This window comes from Momordica charantia (genome assembly GCF_013281855.1).
Source record: "Momordica charantia cultivar OHB3-1 chromosome 8 unlocalized genomic scaffold, Mcharantia_2.0 BLBB01000008.1, whole genome shotgun sequence".
Lineage (NCBI taxonomy): Eukaryota > Viridiplantae > Streptophyta > Magnoliopsida > Cucurbitales > Cucurbitaceae > Momordica > Momordica charantia.
The window spans coordinates 128,140-150,137 of record NW_028275166.1 but is presented as its reverse complement, the minus strand read 5'-3'; the positions used below and the strand labels follow the sequence as shown (position 1 = coordinate 150,137).

Below are 21,998 nucleotides of genomic sequence, written 5' to 3'. Positions count from 1 at the left end.
AAAGCTTGAGGAATCCTTTAATGAAGTTTTTGGAAACTTGCACAAGAACAACACAAAATAAGAGAAAAATTATCTCGAAAGATGAAAAAGTAGACATCTCTTTCTATGTTGGAACGTGGCAAAACGGGAGACGGGAGAGGAGTTTGGGGCTGCATAAGCAGTGTTTCTAAGAGAGAGAAGAATATAATAAGGAAGGTTTTAGCCTTTTAGGTATTCATTTGGGTTAAAAGTGATCATCATAATGACCCTATGGATATTAGATAATATTTTGGTTGGAAAGGGCATCATAGAAGAAACTGATTTCTTACCCATTATATTTATGTGACACTTTTATTCTGGAATTCTTATTTAAAAGTATCTATTTATACTTAAATGTTGAAAGATTCTTTTAGTATGTCCAACTCAATTGACCAGACTCTATATATCTGAAATCTCTTTGGTGTATTTTCCTTCCATCTTAGTACATCACTCGTGGCTCCAAGTATTCATTTGAGTTTTACTCTGGCGGTGAATTGATACAAGTTTTCTATGATTTTGACAAACTCAAATGGGTTTGGGAGAATGGAGATAGAGAGTAAGTCTCGTGAAACCTTTACCAAAATTTTCTACCTAATCGATCTTCACCTTTTTAAACTTTAAAAGCATATCCTAGATTATTTCATCGATAAAACAAACTAACAATTTGCATATAATTAAGAGAATTCATGCGAGTCACTCCAATAACTTGGGTTAAGTTTAAAAGTATATAATGTGTTTGTACAGAGACATTATTGGTAGTGGGTTGGTTTGGTTTGGGCGGCAATGTGGATGTTGAGGTGAGAAAGAAAAAACAAAAGAAGATGATGAAAAGATTGAATATGACTATAGCTTATGGGTCATGTGGCTTGGCCTGCTGCAATTGTTGCTCATTTGAGAGATCACACCAAAAATTTATTAATACACACTTCTCTGTTGGGATTGGGAACTCGTCCGTGAGTTTTTGCCAGCATGGCTTTTTGTACGTACGCTTTGGATTTGAAGCTCAAAACTTGCAGACATATCTAACACACCAACCATGTGGGGACAACCATTCTCCTCCTCAAATCTCTCAAACTGGAAATTTTTCCTCCAACTGTTCTGTGTCTTGTCCTCTTTCTACAATAACTAAATCGTAACTTTCTTTTGTTATCATAAAAAAGGATACTTTTCCTTTTCACTTCAATTCTTTTTCAAATCCCGCAATATCTATCCAACCACAGATCATATGGAATGGCATTACTCAATAAAAGTCTCGACTTTTCTTTTCTAGAAAATGGCATTTTTTTTATACATTTAATACGGTTACAGTTACATTATTATCTTATGTGGTTGGTTGTCGTACCATTGGGATTAATAGTTAAATATAAAATAGGGTAACAATAGAAAAATAGATAATGCAGTTGAAGAATTCACATGCAAGACAAAGCTGTGGCCAAAATCAAAATGTGGGTCCACACTACTGGACAACCACAAAGAAGATGGAGTTGCAGCAGCACAGCCACACCCGGAAGAACCTCAAAAGGTGGGAATTTCTCATATCGTTCTTCGTGAAAGATATGGACAAAACCTTTTGTGTTTGCTTTGTCCTAACTTCAAATTCTAGAATGATCCGTGAACTCCCTTGCTTTTAACGCACCATTTTTTGAGATCTCTCTCTAAACCCCACTTTAAATAAACTAACCAAATTACAGAGTATAATAGTATAAATTCAAATTCATGGAGTTTTTGGCATTTTGAGGGTGTCTAATTGTTTATAGGTAAGTAGGTAGCTGGACAGGTCTTAAAAAATGTCACTTGGTGAACCTAACCTAACACGTCAACGTAGCACCAGAGCACGAAGAGTTTAGTGCCTTCATCGTTGACCGAAACAATTCCTTCAAAATTAATAAATAAAATAATAAAGTGAAAACAAAACAATGGAAGCTAAAATTATTTAATTGAATGAGTTCACGGGGGAAGAACAATCGAGCAAAGCAAAGTTCACGCGCACAAAAAGACGGCTCAAATATTTTTTTTTTCTTTTTTTTTTAAAAAATTCTCCTGGGTGTTCATACAATACAAGCCACAAGGGCGAGCTTAAAAATCAATGAATCAGCAACACAATACAATATATATTACGTAATATTTTTTAATTGTCTGCTCCAAATTTGTTAACATTGTTTATCTTCAATTTCTTAAGCTAAATTTTTTCTTCTTGTTTTCTAAATAAACGAGAGAGTTGGGCAGAATGCAATTATATATTTTGATTGGATGGCAGAGCATTGGATAAATTGGCGTGAGTTATGGTGTTTGGTAGCAGTGAGAAGAGAATGCAGCAGTTTTGATATGTTTTAATTGAGAAGTAGAGAATGCAGTGTGAAATAAATAATTGTAACGCTATAGATTAGATGGGATAGGAATTAGGATAGCTATGAACAAAAGGTGTGGCTTTGGTTGTCCAGCAGTGCCACATCTGTGAAGTGTGGAGTGTGAAGTGTGATAATTCATATAATTCGACCCCCACCAAAAAAAAAACTGATACAAGGGCCAAGGGGAACCCTCTACACCCACACCCATTCTACAATCTCTCTCTCTCTCTCTCTCTCTCTCTCTCTCTCTCTCTCTCTCTCTCTCTCTCCTCTCTGCTTCAGCACTAAATCTACAGCATTCCCATCACTGTCAGAAGCATTCTGGTGGAATTTACCATCGCATTACTCCATCAAAACTATTCAAATCTAGAAAAAAAAAAACTTATTATAATTACGTGAAAAGGGTTTTCAATCAGATTTTCTCTCTGGAGTGGACTCTCCCACAGTTTACTTCTACCATTAATATTACGTTGAATCAGCTCTCACCTTATTAATCACCAATGTCATCTACACCACAGACAAGGCGAGAGAGGGATCAGATGGTCCTGTCCTTTCCTTTTTTTCCCCATATTACCAGACTGCTAATAGGCACTTTTCTGGGGTAAAAAAAGAAAAAAAAACAACTTAACCATTTAGAGTAAAGCATAAAACACACATGATTGGAAAGGGAAATGGATTATTAATGGAAGCCTTCGGAATCAATCATTCACAATTTTGTCTATGCTCTTTATTTTGATGTTCAAGGGCTAGCCTACTAATGAACTCTATCATCTTTTTATTTATTTCTTCTATTCTTTTTTGTATTGTTATTATTATGGATCTTTTGAAACAGCATTACAAACGTGACGTCTGATACTGTTGTTTCATAATAAGATTTTTGTATGTGCTGATTATGCTGTATAATTATTGGTGGTTTCGAAATTGTACTGTAGTCGTCTTTCTAATTCTTTTAGAAAAGAAAATAATATTGATGGAAAACTATGGGCGCCCTTTTTTTTTCTTTTTGAGGGGAAGATGTTTTGAAGGGTTGCTTTCTATCCATCTTCTCTCCTTTATCATCTTTGTACGATATTGATAAACTAAAATTTTAATCCATAAGATAAAAATTTCCAAACACAGAGGCAAACAGCACCAAAATAGTTGAAATAAAGAACCAAAAATCGTGGTGGGAACCGTAAGTTTCAGCTTATTCTTTTACTTCTTTCTTTCTTCATCGTCTTCTTTTTTCCTTTTCATAAAAAAGAAAAGTATTTGTGGAGATCGCGTTGGTGGAATTGAACTGCCTGTTGTGAGAGAGTGGAAATGAAATGAGAAGCAAATCCAGGCCAAACAGCGCCTTTTGTAGGTTAGCAGTTAATGGCAGCAAAAAAAAAAAAAAAAAGGAAAAAATGGGGAAAGAAGAAAAGAGAAGGTTGGCCCGTGAACGTTGCATGTGACCAAAAAGAGCTGCTGTTATATTCAGTGCTGGCCTGACCTTGATACCTTGTAGACCCACTCACGTGTGTCTTTTTGGCTTTTACATCACATACTAAAATAATATACACAACTGTGCTTCTTAACCATACAAATGATTGGACCCCGAAAACATACCCCCAAACAGAGGTCAGAAAAAGCCTCATTTCCATTTTTCTATCTTCAGAATGAAAAGCCAGTAAAGAAGCGAAGATGTAAAAATATGTGAGCAATTAATTACACAGAAAGATTTAGTGGTGTGGTCTGTGGTGTAAGAAAAGGCAACTGGCTAAACAATTTTGAACCAAATTTTTACTGGTCCACAATCACATTCAAGTAAGGTAAAAGAAAAGGGGAAAATACAGTAAGCCGAGGGCAGCATATGTTGATGTTGGTAGATGAGTGATTTAAGATGAGTTTTTAAGAGGCAGCTGGATGAGTCACATGCAATGACATATCAACATGTGGCCAAAACGCCATGTCGCTGTTTTTCAGCTAAACAATTCCTACCAGAATTCACAAAAAAGAAAGCTTCCTAATTAATAAAGGAGAGAAAGGAGGAAAAACAGAGAGGGGGGAATGAAAAAAGTAAATGCCTGCCATTATCAAAATGGTATGTTGGCCTAGCCTTTGTCTGCACAGTCTCCTGAAGCTTACAGTGTCACTACCTATTTAACCCCGCTTCAGCTCCCACTTGCTTTGGCAGTCTCAGGAACCACCCCTCTCTCTCTCTGCCTCCCCCCATTCTCACTGAAAATGATGAGTGGGATGAGTTCCAAAAGCTTAACGCTCGTGGTTTTTATTGCTTTTCTAGTTTGGTCTTCAAACTTTGAAGCTTGCATTGCAAGGAGGGGGAAACATTGGAGACACGCTAGGGAGGCATCGGCTTCTTTATCTAAGAAGAAAGGCAGTCGTGGCAATAGCAAGAACTACCATTCAGGTGGTTCCAACCCAAGGGCGGCTCCGCCACACAATGCCTCTCCTTCACCTTCAATTTCTCCTAAACCAAAAGAAGAGATCACTCCAACTCCACCCAAAAAAGGCTACAATGGTGGCGATTCTGCCATATTCAACGTTCTAGATTTTGGTGCTAAAGGCAATGGAGAGACTGATGACACTAAGGTAAATTACCTTCGATTCTCCCATATTCAACCTTCTTTTTCCCCCTACAGAAAAACTTGGAAATTGACATCTAACCGAATTTGGTCGTTGCAAATACCATAACTATCCAACAGCTTAAGGTAAGCCGGCCATCAGGACCAACTACTAGAACAGGATGGCGTTGGCCCCACAGCCAAGAATATAAAAGATTATAGTTATGGCAGTTTTCTTGAAACATAATGATGTAATGTGGCGGAGAAGAATATAATAAATCGAATACCATTAACCGATCGAAAACTGGTTTGGGTACTTAGAAAATACTTGTACGATCGGTTTCAGGCATTTGAAGACGCTTGGGCAGCCGCTTGTAAGGTGGAGGGATCGACGGTCATGGTGCCAGCAGAATATGTGTTCTTCGTGGGACCCATTTCCTTCTCTGGCCCATATTGCCAACCAGACATTGTATTTCAGGTAAACATGATCGTCTCCACCATGTTATCTTTTAATACTATTATAACTTTTACATATATATCCTATACCCGGGACACCCATGCCCGCCTCAAGGCGCTATTACAATTTATATTAGCTAATTTAAAATAAATTTGCAGCTGGATGGAACAATTATCGCTCCGACTGATCACCAAACTTGGGGGAAAGGTCTGTTACAATGGATCCAATTTACAAAGTTGCTAGGGATTACCATCCGGGGTACTGGAGTAATCGACGGAAGAGGATCCGTCTGGTGGCAAGATTCATCCTTTGATGAGCCTGTAGATGATGAGATGAAACTAATAATCCCCATAAAAGATCCCAGAGAAGAAACAAAACCGACGCCGGTAATGAACCCTATCTATACTCTATAGTGCGTTTTTCTTCCTCTAGTGGTAAAACTTAAAAAAAAAAAAAGGAAAAGGAAAAGGAAAATGATCGTGGTTCAATCCTAAAATATGTGGCAGGTGGGAAGCAACCTAGTAGGGAAAATGCCAAGCATCAAGCCCACTGTAAGGATCGCCCACTAGCAGAACTCCTAAGATGATTTCATTATATTTATGGCCTCGTCATCCTCAATCCTCATCCTGTACAATTAATTGAAATGTTTTGTCACACTCACACAGGCACTTAGGTTTTATGGAAGCTTCAATGTTACGGTCACGGGCATAACAATTCAAAACAGTCCCCAATGCCACCTCAAGTTCGACAACTGCGTAGGAGTCCTGGTGCATGATATCAGCGTCTCATCTCCTGGAGACAGTCTTAATACTGATGGAATTCACTTGCAGAACTCCAAAGACGTTCTAATCCACAGCACCAGTCTATCTTGTGGTAATTACGTCACTTCCAATTACCTTACCCTGTTTTTAGATATTATCAACTACAATGGCGGGGCTCAGTAAGGGAGTGCACGTCTTGAGATAAACTGAACACTAGTCATTCCATCACCACAACAACTTAAAGGGAGAATTTGATGGATAAAATTTAAAATATCTACATAAAATGTTATAGAGCCCTCAACACATGCAACCTTATCCACTATGGAGACTTAGAGTCTTTCACTACCCCAATTTGTAACCATTAAAAGATTGACACGTCACAATAATCATTCTTCTATCCATATAATGTTCCTACCAATTATATGTTCTGTTGCCAGAATACTTATTTTGTCTGCAATATTCAGTTTTTAGTTTTTATAAGCACATAACTTGTTTCTATCCTTCCACTTCATGTCTGCTTGTTCTAACACGAGGGTCCACTGATCTTGATATTGAACAATGCTATTAGATAGACCCTAAAGTTAACCAACACCTCTCTCTCTCTCTCTCAAGAAAATCCCTTCCATGATGTACCCCAAGCCCCACTATTCTGCCACTTTTTGTGCCTAAAAGTTATGAAAGCTAAGACCTATTGTAATAGTGATTCGGAAATATGTGTGCAATACTTCAAGAATTTTACCACATAGGTTTTAATAACGAAGAAGAAGGAAAAAAAAAACATGGACAATGAGTATGAAACATAAGGAAATCTTAGGTATGAGTTCGAAGTTAAACAGAACAGATGACTAATTATCTTCTTTACTCTGATCCTTTCAGGAGATGATTGTATTTCTATTCAAACTGGATGCTCAAACGTATACATACACAATGTGAACTGCGGGCCAGGACATGGAATCAGCATTGGAAGTCTAGGAAAGGATAACACAAAAGCTTGTGTTTCAAACATAACCGTTCGAGATGTCATAATGCATGACACGATGAATGGTGTTAGAATCAAAACATGGCAGGTACTTATGTTTATAAAGGAAAATATGTGCTTCATCATGTGCTCACTCACAAATGAACAAGCTCTCTAATGGATAATAAGAAAAAATAAACAAAGATGTGTACTCGTAGGCTTAAAGCAAATACCTGAAAAAAAATTAAGAATCTACATGAGAAGGAATTGGTTTCAGAACCACAATGCTGTTAAAGTTACACAAAAACAATCATAGTTAATGACATTTTATAATGAACAACCTTGCATTTTTTTAATTTTGAGACCCCGTAAATCATCTATAATGTTAAGTATTGAATATCCATGCGTATTGATAGAATGTCGAATGATACCTTTACAGGGTGGGTCAGGCTCTGTTCAGAATGTTCTCTTCTCAAACATTCAAATGTCTGAAGTTCAATTACCAATTGTGATTGACCAATTTTATTGCGACAAAGCAAAATGCAGCAACCAGACTTCAGCAGTGGCTCTATCAGGAATCAATTATGAGAAAATCAGAGGGACTTACACAGTTAAGCCAGTACACTTCGCCTGTAGTGACAACTTACCATGTACAGACGTAACGCTGACTACTATAGAGCTAAAACCCCTGCAAGAGCGCTATCACCTATATGATCCTTTCTGCTGGCAGACTTTTGGAGAACTGAAAACTCCTACTTTACCGCCAATTGGATGCTTACAGATTGGCAAGCCATCTAGCAACAGAGTTCAGTATGAAGAAAATGATTCCTGTTGAGCTTAGAATATAAGATTAGATTCTTGGTGATGTTTAAGTGTGTGGTCGGCATTCTCGACCCCTTTTTATACTTCTAGATGGTTAGATAAAGCATATATTTCGGGAAGAACTAGTTCATATGAATCTTTCCATATAGGGTTAAATATATTCCGAATGAAATAGTATATAGGAATCAATGTCTAGCTCGAACTTTATAGTTAGTAATTAAAAAGCTTGATGATGCAAATTTCCAATGTGAAATATGTTATAAAGGTGGTTAGGACCAGTCATGGTCTATAATCAAAACATTGGCCTGGATCGAACCATCGGAAACATAGATAGAATGATGAGTAGCTGCTCCTAACTTTAGAATCAAAATAATGCATGAGATATTCCAGAGCGAGCGAGTTGAAGTAGGGGTGCTTAAAACAACATTAACCATGAAACATTAACGTTGGCATGTCAACGACAAACTCACAACTTAAGGTGCAGATTATCCACCTTCAGGTTAAAAAGAACCCTAGTCAGATCATTTGTTTTACTCAAGCTGGAAAGTCAGCACGATTTGCAAGAGCTTTGTTCCCCGAAGTGAGTTCTTCAAATTTCAAATCGGATTTTTTGCCTTAAGCATCAATTATATCAACATTTCAATGCTCTGAGAACTACAAATGTCATGGAATAAAAAACGTTCCAAGCCTAGTTTTTTAAGACGAACAGTTCCCATATTCTATCGAACATTTCCTTGAATATCCTAGTAACGGGATCTAGATCGAATCTTCCGGAAATCTGAAGCATGATAAGTTTCGCGGAGATAGAGTTTTCTTACCAGTTACCAGAACTCCAATCGCCCATTGTCCCAAGCTGCTGCTTCACTCAATCGAAGCCGCTCAGCACATCTTCATCGTGTCGGTTCAATAACAGTGCAACATTCGAACACTTGACAAGTTGTCGAGCCCCAGACCACAAAGAGCGGCAGTGGTCTTCGATAACGCCCGCCGTCCCCGTAACAAGAGTTTCTCTGCATAATTACGCGGCCCTCCCTCGCTCGCAGCCCCAGATTAAAAGGACGAACGATAATTTAGCTTTCTTTAGCTCACGCGTTCAACCATCGAAACAGTACTCCAAAAAAAGTATCGATTTCTGCATTTCTCTCTTAATCTTCGAATTATAATTGAGGATAGGATTGATTCTCACCTGAGTCGATGCATTTTTCTTTTTAAGTTCCTGCCTTTCGAACTTCTCTCGAAAATGTGTTTTTTTTCCTCTCTCCCCTTTCCTCTCCCTTGACTTTGGGTACAATAAATTAACATTGGAGGAATTTGAAGTTCCGATTCGAAGAAAACGAGTAATTCACTGTGTTATCAATCCTCCTTGAGTTATAATACCAATTTGATCTCTGTTTTTTTCTCTTCAGCAAAATGTGGGGATCCGAAACTCTTGGCTGGTTTTTTAACCTTTTAAAATTTGTAGTTACGGATTTTTTATTATACTTAATTTAAGAAAAAATATACTTCTGCGATCTAAAATTCTGTGTATCTATCTATTTCATCTTTCAAGTTTTAAAAGGAATACATATGATTCTTGAGGTAAGAGGTGTCTACTTGATCTTGAAATTTCAAAATTAATACTTTGTGTTTAAAATTTGAGAAATAATTTTAAGTGGTCCTTAGATACTACTAATTGACTAATATTGAAATGACACCCCTTGGTATTTTGCTGATTTTGCAAAATATATTATTTAATAATTATTTATGATTATATATGTTTTTTCAAATTATCTCGTTCCTTTCCTTTCACCTTATTCTTTCTCCCTGTTCCAATGAAGTTCACCCCTGGATGTTGTTGCCGACTTCCACAAGGGAACGATGGAGAGAGGGAGAGCTCCGCCTCTCTCTTGGCAGCAAACGATGGCCAATTGCGAGCTTCACTGTGCGAGGGAATGAAGAAAAAGGTGAAAGGAATGAGATAACTAAAAAAAGAGAATCCAATCATATAAAAAAAAAAAACTAAATTAATATATATCGACAAACCAATAAATTACCGTCATCAATTTAACTGTCACGTTATTTTAATATTATTCAACTAGGTCGAATTAGCATAATGATCATTTAGACCCTCTCAATTTTAAAACTTCATACAAAAAATGTCTATTTAACATCTAATATTATTTGTTTATTGATATTGAAGTCTAATTTGGAAATTGTGACTTTTAAAATAATTACTGTCATGTAAAATAATTACGACTAAAAGTAAATTGGTGTTTCGTAAATTTTAGTTGTACGTGAAAAAGATGGTTGATATATGATATGAATGTTAAATTTGTTTTTTTAGTTCAACGCATTAACGTGGAGATTCAAAGTCACAACCTCGATATTTTAATATAAAATAGTTTATTTTATGCGTTGACCAATGTTAAATACATTGAATGATAAAATTATGATTCTAAATGTCAAAAAAATAGGATTTTAAATCATTGAAAAGTATTAATCTTCCAAGTTTAATTGTCAAAATGAAATTGAAACTTTATTTTTATCACACTATCTTTGCAATTCTCTTCATCCTCAAAAGAAAAAAGAAATGAAAAAAATACTTCAAAATTTGCTAAAATCTGAAAATACTTGCTACAGAAGGGACAAGCTATAAAAAAATAAACTATGGTACGGTGTGCAATAATATTTTTTTAGAAACTTGTAGGATATTAAATCTTAGTTAGGTGGTTACGATTTGAACTCATTCTTTCTAAATCATTTATTATTTACATTGATCTTCATTGACCACTTGAATCATGCGATAAAATAGGAGATATAAAGATATAAACTAGGGTGGATGCCATAGATTCGTTAGATTATTTATTTATTTTTGAAACAATATCTTCGTTAGATTATTAATTTACTAGCCCTCAAAAATAAAAATCAAGATCGAAGCTCGAGTTGTTTCACACAAACTTTGTCATCTCTATTCTCCTTCTTTTGAGAAGCTTTTATTATGGATTATTAGCCCCTCCAGCAAATCAAAATTAACATTGAAGTTTCAGAAATTTAGCGGAGATGAGCGGAAACGAATTCCGGTTCTTTTTGTCCTGCGACATCAATCTTCCCGTCACCTTTCGGGTCGAGAGGTTGGAGGGTAATTTGCCTCCCGCCAAGTCTTCTGATCCAGGTGCCCTTTTAATTTTTCAATTCCTCTTGGTTGTATTCGTAGTTGTTGCTCGAAAGCCTATCAAACCTTATTTGGGTTTGCCGAAGATTTTTGGAATTCATCTATTTTCTGCTAAAGTCCGACCTGCCTAATATTTTACTTATTTTTTCAATTCATGAAGTAGGTGAATTTCCCCAGTTGTCATAGTGATAGCTAGTTAGTTAAATAAAACATGGATCAATAGCTCGAATGTTGTATTTCAGTCGCTCATTTTTTCTGATTCTAATGATATTTCCGTTACTTTCTTCAGAAATATATTCTGCATCCGAGGAGAGAAAAGCAGAGCTTTTCGTTGAGTGTGCACTGTACATCGATGGTGCCCCGTTTGGCCTTCCTACCAGAACAAGGTTTCATCCCATGCAGTCACTATGAATTTTTTCTCAATCTTTTGCTCCATAACTATAATTGGGAGTTCAAGATTGCTTTTACAGGACACGCCTTATATTCATATTTCCTCTCACTTCTTTTCAAGATGATTTTTGCAAGCTTTATTTTCTATCTGTTAGGTCCTTAGAATTTTCCAATATCATTTTTAAAATTTGAATTTCATTTTAAAAAAAGTTTGTAGGATGCAATATCCTCATAACTTGTTATTGTACATTTTATATGCCAATATCTTTTTATTTATTTGTTATTATTATTTTTTACTTTCCGTTTCTGATAAAAGATGATAACAGCTCTTATACCTAACATGTATTATTGTGTTCCGTTAGATTGGAATCATCAGGACCTTCATATTGTTGGAGTGAACTCATCACATTGAGTACCAAATATCGAGACTTAACTGCTCATTCACAACTCGTTTTGACGGTCTGTCAGATTTTATGATATCTCTACTCTTGTCTGTTTTTTTCCCTCTTTAGACAATTATAGTATCTGAAGTTCATAATTTTATACATATTGAACTCCCCTATTATCGTAACCATCCAAGCATTTGGAGTTTTGGAGTGCACTTCCCTGTGATGCTATGGAAACCAATTGTAGGAGCCTGTTCCTTGGTTTGTACTCAGTTTAGACTTTGTAATTTATAACTTTTCCACCTGAATGAATTAATATTCATTATTATTGCCTATGAACATTGATAATGGTTGATATGCTACTGCCTCTCTTGGTCTGTACGGTTCTCTTTGTAGCTCTACTTATAATCTAAAGTACTATGTTCTGTTGTACTTGATGTCGATGAAACAAATAATGTTTTACAAACATTTGACCTTTTCTTTTAATTTAGGCTACCCTTGAATATTTAGGTTTGGGATGTGTCACGTGGGAAAGAAGAGGAATTGATTGGGGGGGCAACAATCCTTCTTTTTAATAGGAAGAAACAACTGAAAACAGGTAAGCAGAAGCTTCGGCTTTGGTTAGGAAAAGAAGCAGATGGATCGTTCCCAACAGCAACTCCTGGAAAGGTTTCAGACTGTTACTGACAGAGCATCAAGTTTCCAGTTTTAATACTTTTGTGGCTCTTGAATTGTTCATGACTTTATTCAACCACAAGTTGTCCTTGTACAGGTTCCCAGACATGAGCGTGGAGAGTTGGAACGTCTAGAAAAGCTAGTGAATAAGTACGAGAGGGGACAAATTCTACATGTTGATTGGCTAGACCGCATTACATTTAAAGCAATGGAGCTAATTAGGGAGCGAGAAAGCTCTAAAAATGGGAATTCTAAATTATATCTGATTGTTGATTTCTGTGGATTTGAACATCGAGTGGTTTTTCAGGTATTGTAGATCTAAATTTGTTTTTGTTATGTATTAAATTATTACTTTTATATTCTTTTAGTTAGAATTCCATATGTTGAAATACAAGTTGCTATCAGTTTTTGCGCCATATCTGCATGGTTAAGAATTTGATATTGATTGTAGAAAATGATCTCAAGTTTCTGTCATGAATTTACTATATAGTTGTTTTATTATACGTTGGAAGTTGCTGTTTAATTGCTTGAAAGTAAAAACCATGATGTTTTGCCTTTTCCAATTGTGTGAACATTCAAATCTGAAAGTACTGATGATGTCTGCTGGGTCTGCAACTATTGCATGGTTTCTAAGTTCTTCAATGTTAGTGTACCGGGTTTTAATTTGTGAATACGTTTCAACTGTTTCTATTTCAAGAGTTCCATCCCACCCCATCCCCCACCATTTACAGTATGATAATTCTAGTTGGCTTTATGATATGAAGGAATCTGGTGCAAATTTCCTGTTGCCGTCTCCAATAACTTCAACAAATGAAATTGTAAATGTGTGGGATCCTGAAATGGGAAAGATAAACCCCTCTGAGCACAAGCAGCTGAAGCTGGCTAGAAGCTTAACTCGTGGTATCATTGATAGGGATCTAAAACCGAGCTCCAATGAAAGAAAGTAAGCAGTAAATGAAGATACCACTTAATACTTATTTTGTGGTCTAAACTGCCTTCTGAATTTGATATTTGCTGGATTTTTCCTGAATGCATCTATTCCTTCATGAGCTAGATATTTTTGATGGTAGGGCTCAGAAGAAGGTAATATTTTGGCAGTTCTCTATCTTGACTGCTGTTTAGGTTCTTTAACTGGAAAGAAATGGCAGGATTTTTTCCTTCATGATTAGGGTATCTTTGGTGGCAGTAGTAGTTGGATGACATGGTGACTGGAAAGAAACAGAAGGATTTTTGGGGATGAAGTTGAATATTCTCATGCTGTTTTGGCTAGAGTAAATTTACTCACCTTTTCCTGATATAAGAATGTTAAAGCATTAGGAGCTATTTGGGAGCATTTTAAAAATAGTTTTATGCTTTTTAAATCAAAAGTTCTGTGAAAACATGTCTTGAGTAATTGATTTTTAAAATTCTTAATTTTCTTTTCACTGATAGACTTATTATTTAGAACAATGCAAGCTGTTCTTCCATACAAAATTATAGAAAGCTGATATTTTAGAATCGTTCTAAAATAGCGCTGCAGCTTATGTTCTGTTTTGATAGCTTGTACTCTGGGTGGAGAATTTTTTATTAAATGGTTACTCTCATTCGTTTTGTTTTGGGGACAACTTATTCACACACATTGTACTATTATTTTTATCTTTATTTTAGAAATAGGAAATGGATGATCGTGCTTTAGAGTATGAAGGAGGCAAAAGTTTGGAGTCCTGAGCATTTAAGCACTTCATACTGTGTCTTTAGCTTTTCAGTTTTTAAATATTCCACAAAAATCTCAATTGTTTCGAACTTTTCCTTTTTGGAATGAAATATTTATGGAATCCCCATGAATAAATTCAAACCTTGTTCCATGGTTACGGTATATACATGAGATTCCTCTTTCTTATTCTTAAGCAATGTTCTTGATAACTATCAATGAGCAGGGACACTTTGGTAGTTGGGGTTCTCCTATACAGACTTTTGGGCAAGTCTTTTCCTGGGGAATTCTGTCTCTCTAGCCGTTCCTTTTCTTCCTTTAAATAATTTGTGTTTTATGAGAACTTATCTTTCATTAAGAAGAAATGAAATACACAGAAAAATTCTGGCCACACGTGTACAAAAGAAAAAAAAATAGCTTGAAATTGATAAAGTGGCATACAAAAAGGAAAATCACTTAGATAGAGAAATTGTATTCCATGGGATTCACAGCAGATTTTTGTGCGTTTCAAAGATTTCTTCATCAACACGACATGCTTGGAATTTCAGGCTTCGTATATCGTGTTTATTTCTATGATTTGCCAATCATTTCAATCAATCGATACCTTTTTTAGTTATATTTTTTATGACCATGTCACGGAAATTTTGAAGTTGAAGGTAAGCTGATCGGTCCACCTTTTTACCTCCCTGGATGATCTATAAATCATCTCCATCAATTGGTTACATATTTCTTTACACTTTAGGTTCCAATGTCACTGCAGTTTTAATGTTGCCTTATGTTGAATATGCTCTCTTTTTTTTGTTAGGTCAATACAGAGAATACTTAAATACCCACCTACGAGAACTTTGAGTGGAGACGAAAGACAACTTCTCTGGAAATTCCGTTTCTCATTGATGTCAGAGAAAAGAGCTCTCACAAAGTTTCTTCGATGTGTTGAGTGGAGTGACATTCAGGTTAGCTCTCTTTCAATCCTTTTTTCATCATAGTCATTACCCTTTGAACTGCACTTCTCTTACCTATAGAAGTATGGAGCCAAATGGAATCATATTTCTTACCCCTTATCCTTGTTCACCTTGAAGGAAAGGTAAGGTTCTCTTAAGCTCTTAAATTAACTTGATGGAGTGGAGTCTTCCTTTTTTTTTTTTAATTTATTTATATTTAAACCTTGCTTCAATAGGCTTTGAAGGTGAAATAGAAAAATTGAAAATTGATGACTGTGAAGTGTGATCGAAACCAAACTGACCTGGGTTGGTTTTTTATATTTCTAACGTAATTTTAAAAAGAATCTGGTGGAGAGGTTTTTATACAAGTAAATGATGCTGTTAAACTAAGTTGTTTTGAAAAAACTCTAACATCTATAATCTCAACCCCACGCCCCAAAACTCTCTACTCTGTTCAAACTGCTGACTGGCCCACTGTCTCCCCTCCCTTCCCCTCAATTTGCCCTAACCACTGCTGGTTGGCCTCCTCTGACCTTCCTACCAACTGATTGCCCATCTACTGATGTTGTTATACAATAAAATTTTGGTTTTGGTTTTACATTTAGACGGATGGTTGGCATTGAGGTTGGTGGTAGCTCTACTCTGATCAACCAGTCTGCTTGCATGTCCTTTTGTATAAAATTCTTTTTCCCATCAAATTAAGCTTACTAATTTTAATAGTGCATTAGATCTATCAATTGATACTTTATCAATCTGTGCAATCTTCTTGCATCAGCTCTCTCTGTTACAATCCTGCATGATTTTATTTATTTATTTGAAAAGATACCATGCAATCCTGCATGATCGTGCATGTATCATCCTAGATCTCAATCTAGTTGCTAATTTTAATCTAAAAATAATTTGGATATACTTATTTATATGGGTAGAAAACCTGATACAACTTTTTAAACATTCATTTATGTGAAAATGCGAGTGCAGGAGGCAAAACAAGCATTAGAGTTAATGCATAAATGGGAAACGATTGATGTCTGTGATGCATTGGAGCTTCTCTCTCCTGTTTTTGAAAGTGAAGAGGTAGTTCCACTTCCTAAAAGAAAGTCAATACTTTGCATTCTTTACCCTTGAAATCAATGTCAATCTCTTGCTCTTCCACATGCACACGAGTAGAGGCTTTTAAGACAATGACAAAGTGCAAGTCATCCGGGGCTTAAGCGTGAAACAAAAAAAATAGTTATTAAATATATATATATATAATTTTTTTTTTAACCAGAGAGTACATTATTAAAAGGAAAAAGAGAGTACAAAAGGGCAAGGAGACAAGGAATCTCCTGTCAAGCACTGAATAATGAGGGATTTGAGAAGGCCCTAATCCAAAAATGGTACTCAGAGTATCGAAAAGATTTGTGTAATTTTTCTCAAGAGGAGGCAACTTGCTGTACAAATTCCCAAAACTTGTTAAACTCTACACCTATCTTTAACGCCCTATTATTTCATTGGATCCAGAGAGACCAAATAATGGTTTTTTTAATTTTACAACAGAAAATAAAATATAAATATTTATAGATAAAAAAATTAGTACTGTGAATAGTTAAAAAAATAAAGAAGTGATCTTTTTTTTTTTCTTGAGATATTGTTTAAAGATATAAGCTTTAATGTAGCGTCTTCTTATTTCTTAAAAAAAGAGGAAAAAAAAGCCTGTGGCACATACCCCAGTGAAGGCTCCTAGCCTCTTCACTCATTGCACCTAAGGCCTGTGCAAATGCACATGAACACATTTGTACATTTGAGGGAGGATCACTTCTGATACATAATTAAAAAGGTATTATGAATCTTGCAAGGCATCAAATATATTGGCTAAAATGGCAGGTATAATCTCACTCCGGTTACAAAATTTTCCGAGCTCGCTTTTCACTTGCAAGTTCATACAAAAGAAATTTAAAAGCTGGAAGTGTCTTGTATTTGTAACACAAAAGGATATGGATAAACATATGATTGCCATCTTAACAGGTTCGTGCATATGCTGTCAGTGTTCTTGAAAGAGCCGATGATGAAGAGCTCCAGTGTTACTTGCTTCAACTGGTTCAGGCTCTTAGATTTGAACGATCTGATAAATCTCGACTTTCTCATTTCCTTGTGCAGCGTGGTATGTCAAGGCTTGTGTACATTCTAGTGCATTTATGCTTATGCATTCCAGTGCCAATGTTATCTTTTATTGTATCATGCTCAAAACTCTTTTTAACTTGGCAGCACTGTGCAATATTGAGTTGGCTAGCTTCCTCCGCTGGTATGTTGCTGTCGAGCTTCATGATCCTGCATATGCAAAACGTTTCTACTGTACCTATGAGATCCTGGAAGAAAATATGATGAAGGTGCATTATAATTGTCTCATGAAGTACAGTTATAAGTATGGAATATGCAAAGATGCTAGTTAATGAATAAAAAATTGCATCATATTGGTGTGAGTTTGATAAAATCATGCTTGAATTTGTATCACACGAGCAAATAATTTTTTCCATTTGAGCGTACTGATGATAGAGAAATGGTTCCATGGCAGTGAAATTTTTTTTATTATGCATAATGCACTTAATTAAATCGGCTTATGGCAGTTGACTGCTGGTGTCAATGGAGATGAAGATGGTTTTAAGCTATGGCAGGGTTTGGTTCGTCAAACAGAACTTACTGCTCAGTTGTGTTCAATAATGAGGGATGTACGTAATGTGCGTGGCAATACCCAAAAAAAGATCGAGAAGCTCCGGCAGCTGCTTTCTGGTCTTCTGAGCGAACTAACTTACTTTGAAGAGGTACACCTATAGAATAGATGTTGCATACTGTTGATCTTAGGATCAAGGTCAACCTACAGAGCCTTGTTTGTATATTTTGATACAAAATTTTCATTTCTAAGATAGTTACTGTAATCCTTTTTCCGTATGTATTGGGTTGTTTTTATTATTAAATTTGTGGGCATTTCTTATTGCCAGCCCATACGATCACCACTGTCTCCGGGTGTGCTCATTATTGGGATTGTGCCAGCAGAATCATCAATATTTAAAAGTGCATTACATCCTTTGCGTCTTACTTTTCGAACAGAAAATGGTGAAAGTTGCAAAGTCATTTTCAAGAAAGGAGATGATATTAGACAAGACCAATTGGTAAATCTAGACCAGCTCCCTCCTCACACTCCTGGCTCTTGCAAACCTTAAAATCGTCATCGTGAGTTTGTGGTCTGTAGGTCGTTCAAATGGTTTGGCTCATGGATCGGTTGCTAAAACTGGAAAATCTTGACCTTCACTTGACTCCTTATAAAGTTTTGGCCACTGGACAAGATGAAGGCATGTTGGAGTTCATACCATCTCGATCTTTGGCACAGGTATTGTATACCTGTAACTCAAAATGCATTTCTTTTTTCATAATTTTCTAAGACGAGATATTTATAGTCTTTTGAAGGAAACTAGAAAATAAAAACACCAACCTTATTCTGAAAATTTTCTTAATGTTTGTATAACATTGCAAGGTTGCAACGATATAGCCATGATGACTGAGGCTTCTCTTAATATTGGCAAAAAGAAATATTTTCTTTCTTTTAATCTGATCCTTGGTAGTTCTTTTAGGTTAACTTCTTGCCATTTGTACGGTTCTGTAATTGGTAGAATAAGATGTATTTTTCTGTGTCTAGATCCTTTCAGAACATCGCAGCATTATAAGCTATCTGCAGAAGTTTCATCCTGATGAGCATGGGCCCTTTGGAATCACAGCTACCTGTCTTGAAACATTTATAAAAAGTTGTGCTGGATATTCTGTCATTACGTACATATTGGGCATTGGAGATAGGTGGGTGGTTATTCTTGAACTTTGTGGCTCTATAGCCAACATCCAAGAGCTTATAATCTTTTTGCTTTATATTTGAGTGTTCTGGATAAGGAAGAGAACTGAGAATTTTGATTTTTCTCCAAATTGCTGAAAATAATTTGACTTTTTTATCTTTGGACTGAAGAGAATGGCAAATATAACTATATAAGAATGTTACCTCCGGAATGAGCCTGTGTAATGCCGTACATTTAGTTGTGAATATAAGAATATTATCATGCATATGGTCCTATGTTCAACTTCTGTTGTGCACTGTTGCACTTACATGAATCAGCACAGGCATGTATGTGCAAACTTGTATAATCCTTGATCTTAGCCCAAAGCTGTCATTGAATAGTAAGATCTTAAACGTAAAAAAAATTTCAGGTGACGTCCTATGTGGAAGAGAGTTAGGGAATCAAACTATTTAAACTGTTTATCTGTTTGTCTGTTTTAGTTTTGGTAATTTGATTTATGATTATTTCTCATTAAAAAGAATGATGCATCAAGATTTTAAACTCCAATATACGTGGTGTGTTTGATGATTGGGACCCCGATCTCCAGGGTGGCATTCTGATGACACTGATCTTGGTGTTCTGCAGGCACCTGGACAATCTTCTCTTAAGGGATGACGGGCGTCTGTTTCACGTTGATTTTGGGTTTATCCTCGGCAGAGATCCCAAGCCATTTCCACCTCCCATGAAGCTGTGCAAGGAGATGGTTGAGGCTATGGGTGGGGCTGAAAGGTACAGGAATGTGTAGATTTTATATTTTATTAATTTGTGGAACTTGTATTTTGTAATAGGATGCTTTTAATTTAAAACCATGTATATGAGAAACTAATTTCTGATCATTTCTTCCTAATTCAGCCAATACTATACAAGGTTCAAATCGTATTGTTGCGAAGCATACAACATCCTACGAAAGTCGAGTAATCTTATCTTAAACTTATTTCACCTGATGGCGGGTTCCAATATTCCGGACATTGCTTCCGACCCTGAAAAGGGCATTCTTAAGGTGACTATGGTTTGGACTCTCCTGTACTATGGTATTATATTCTTGTTCTGACCGAACAGTTGTTGGTGGCACAGCTTCAGGAGAAATTTCGGCTGGATTTGGACGATGAAGCCTGTATACATTTCTTCCAAGATCTTATTAACGAAAGCGTTAGTGCGCTATTTCCTCAAATGGTTGAAACGATTCATCGCTGGGCGCAATACTGGCGCTGAACGCACCGACGACATACGCACACAGGTACTAGTATTAGGGCTTCTTAGTTGTTACAAGTTCTCCGACCTTATTCTAATGTATTCATCCTCTCCTTCCCCCCAATATCAGTCAGAAAATGGTAGATGTTTTATGACACTGTAAAAAGTTCAAATAGAAAGAAAAGGGTTAATGATTCCAAACAACTTCTTTTATTGCCTAACATTTAGGTTTACATCTCATTTTGGTCTGACAATGGATGACATCTGCAACCGATTAGAAAACATAGGTTTTTTAGAAAGTGGTTAAAAAATAATACGGCCTTGGTAAAAGGGCTATTCAGCCCAAAATCAACCAAATCATTCTATTTGAATTCCTAAAAATTTCATTATTAAATTTTAGTTACTATCATCTTGGCAAGAATATTTATTTAAAATTACTACCCATAAGTTGCTGCCTTTTCCTTGAATTGTACACAGTCTTCACTTTATCACAAGTAATCAAGTACCAACTACCATTAGCTCTCTCAACTTAGAACCAAAGTGTGAGGTGTCGTTGTAAGTTAATTAACGATTTTAGTTTCAATGATGTAATACATATATTCATCAATGATCTTTTCTTAGTTACTATTTTGTGATTAAATTTAAAATAACATTTTAGTAGTTAATTTAATTTTATTGTTTTTTTTAAATTATCTCGAGTTTAATTGTAACAATCTTCTTGAATCAAAAGTTGAGTGAACTAACAAAAATTCAAAGGTTCTATTATAACCACTCAAAGGATTGATGTATTTTTTAGTTTGTTATTAAGAAATTATAAATTTGTGAGGTTAATTGCCTCAATTGAAAGTCTAATTATGTTATTGTAACACTCAATTGAAAGTCTAATTATGTTATTGTAACAACTCCTATAATTTATACAATGTGTTTTTTTTTATATTACTTTTCTTAGCAGAAACTGTACTAATGTACATTTGCCATAGGCATAAAACTAAATAAGTCAAGTCAACTAAATGCAGTTTGGTTTAACACTTTTGGATTCTAAATTTCTAAGTTCGAAGTAAAATATCTTAGTCGTTGAGTTAAGTTAATGTTGGCCAAAAATCTACAATTGTATTGTAAAAAAAAAGGTTGAATTTGGTTCAATGGATGATTTTCTTATTGGTTGTTAACATTTTTATACTACATGAATGTCATAGTCAAGAATATTTCAATACTATTTCAATTTAATCCTATTGTTTAAAAAGTTTCAAATTAGACATTTTTGTTATAATTTTTTTCAATTATATCATTAACTTTATTGATGATAAATTTACATACCACGATTCTTTGTGAGTTGTCATAAATTTAGATAAGAAATTTAGCCTACGAAATAGAGAAAGTTTGTGATTTCTCTAAATTTCTAATAAGTTGAAGAAATATAGGTTCTTCTTTTGGTGACACAATTCCTCTACAAAATTTTTTTCCCAACTCTTTTAATATTATGTAGTGTAACCTTATCATCAAATAATTTAAAATTAACCAATAAAAATATAATTTAAAAATATTTAAACATAAAAGACTAATGGAAAAAACAACTGAACAATAAAAACTAAAACATATATTTAGCCATATTAATTATTATTATAATCATTTTCTCCTCCCACAGTGCACACTACGACTTGGCAGCCATTAATTGGAAGGACAGCGCAACCCCGAATTTTGACGTTTCAGACATTCAGTAGTTTTGACATTTTCGCTATTTCACCGTTGGATGACGTGGCTGATTATGATTGGTAGAAATACGGAACTGCAGACTTAAGATGCA

At 35.4% G+C, this 21,998-nt stretch overlaps 2 protein-coding genes across 2 annotated transcripts; both read left to right on the top strand.

The window, feature by feature from the left end:
• The first annotated feature begins 4,313 nt into the window (after nucleotides 1–4,313).
• LOC111004888 (polygalacturonase At1g48100) lies at nucleotides 4,314–8,208 on the top strand. Its single transcript, XM_022276130.2, has 7 exons — nucleotides 4,314–4,940; nucleotides 5,259–5,390; nucleotides 5,528–5,755; nucleotides 5,876–5,920; nucleotides 6,035–6,242; nucleotides 7,007–7,197; nucleotides 7,528–8,208. Exons 1-7 carry the CDS (start codon nucleotides 4,575–4,577, stop codon nucleotides 7,921–7,923), a joined length of 1,566 nt encoding a protein of 521 aa, XP_022131822.1. The 5' UTR covers nucleotides 4,314–4,574; the 3' UTR covers nucleotides 7,924–8,208.
• Nucleotides 8,209–10,798: 2,590 nt separating this feature from the next.
• VPS34 (vacuolar protein sorting 34) lies at nucleotides 10,799–20,398 on the top strand. Its single transcript, XM_022275992.2, has 17 exons — nucleotides 10,799–11,061; nucleotides 11,351–11,447; nucleotides 11,814–11,910; nucleotides 12,348–12,506; nucleotides 12,610–12,819; nucleotides 13,277–13,455; nucleotides 15,008–15,155; nucleotides 16,122–16,217; nucleotides 17,151–17,286; nucleotides 17,391–17,512; nucleotides 17,750–17,944; nucleotides 18,122–18,292; nucleotides 18,373–18,510; nucleotides 18,817–18,971; nucleotides 19,589–19,732; nucleotides 19,856–20,003; nucleotides 20,078–20,398. Exons 1-17 carry the CDS (start codon nucleotides 10,950–10,952, stop codon nucleotides 20,213–20,215), a joined length of 2,445 nt encoding a protein of 814 aa, XP_022131684.1. The 5' UTR covers nucleotides 10,799–10,949; the 3' UTR covers nucleotides 20,216–20,398.
• The last annotated feature ends 1,600 nt before the right edge of the window (nucleotides 20,399–21,998 follow it).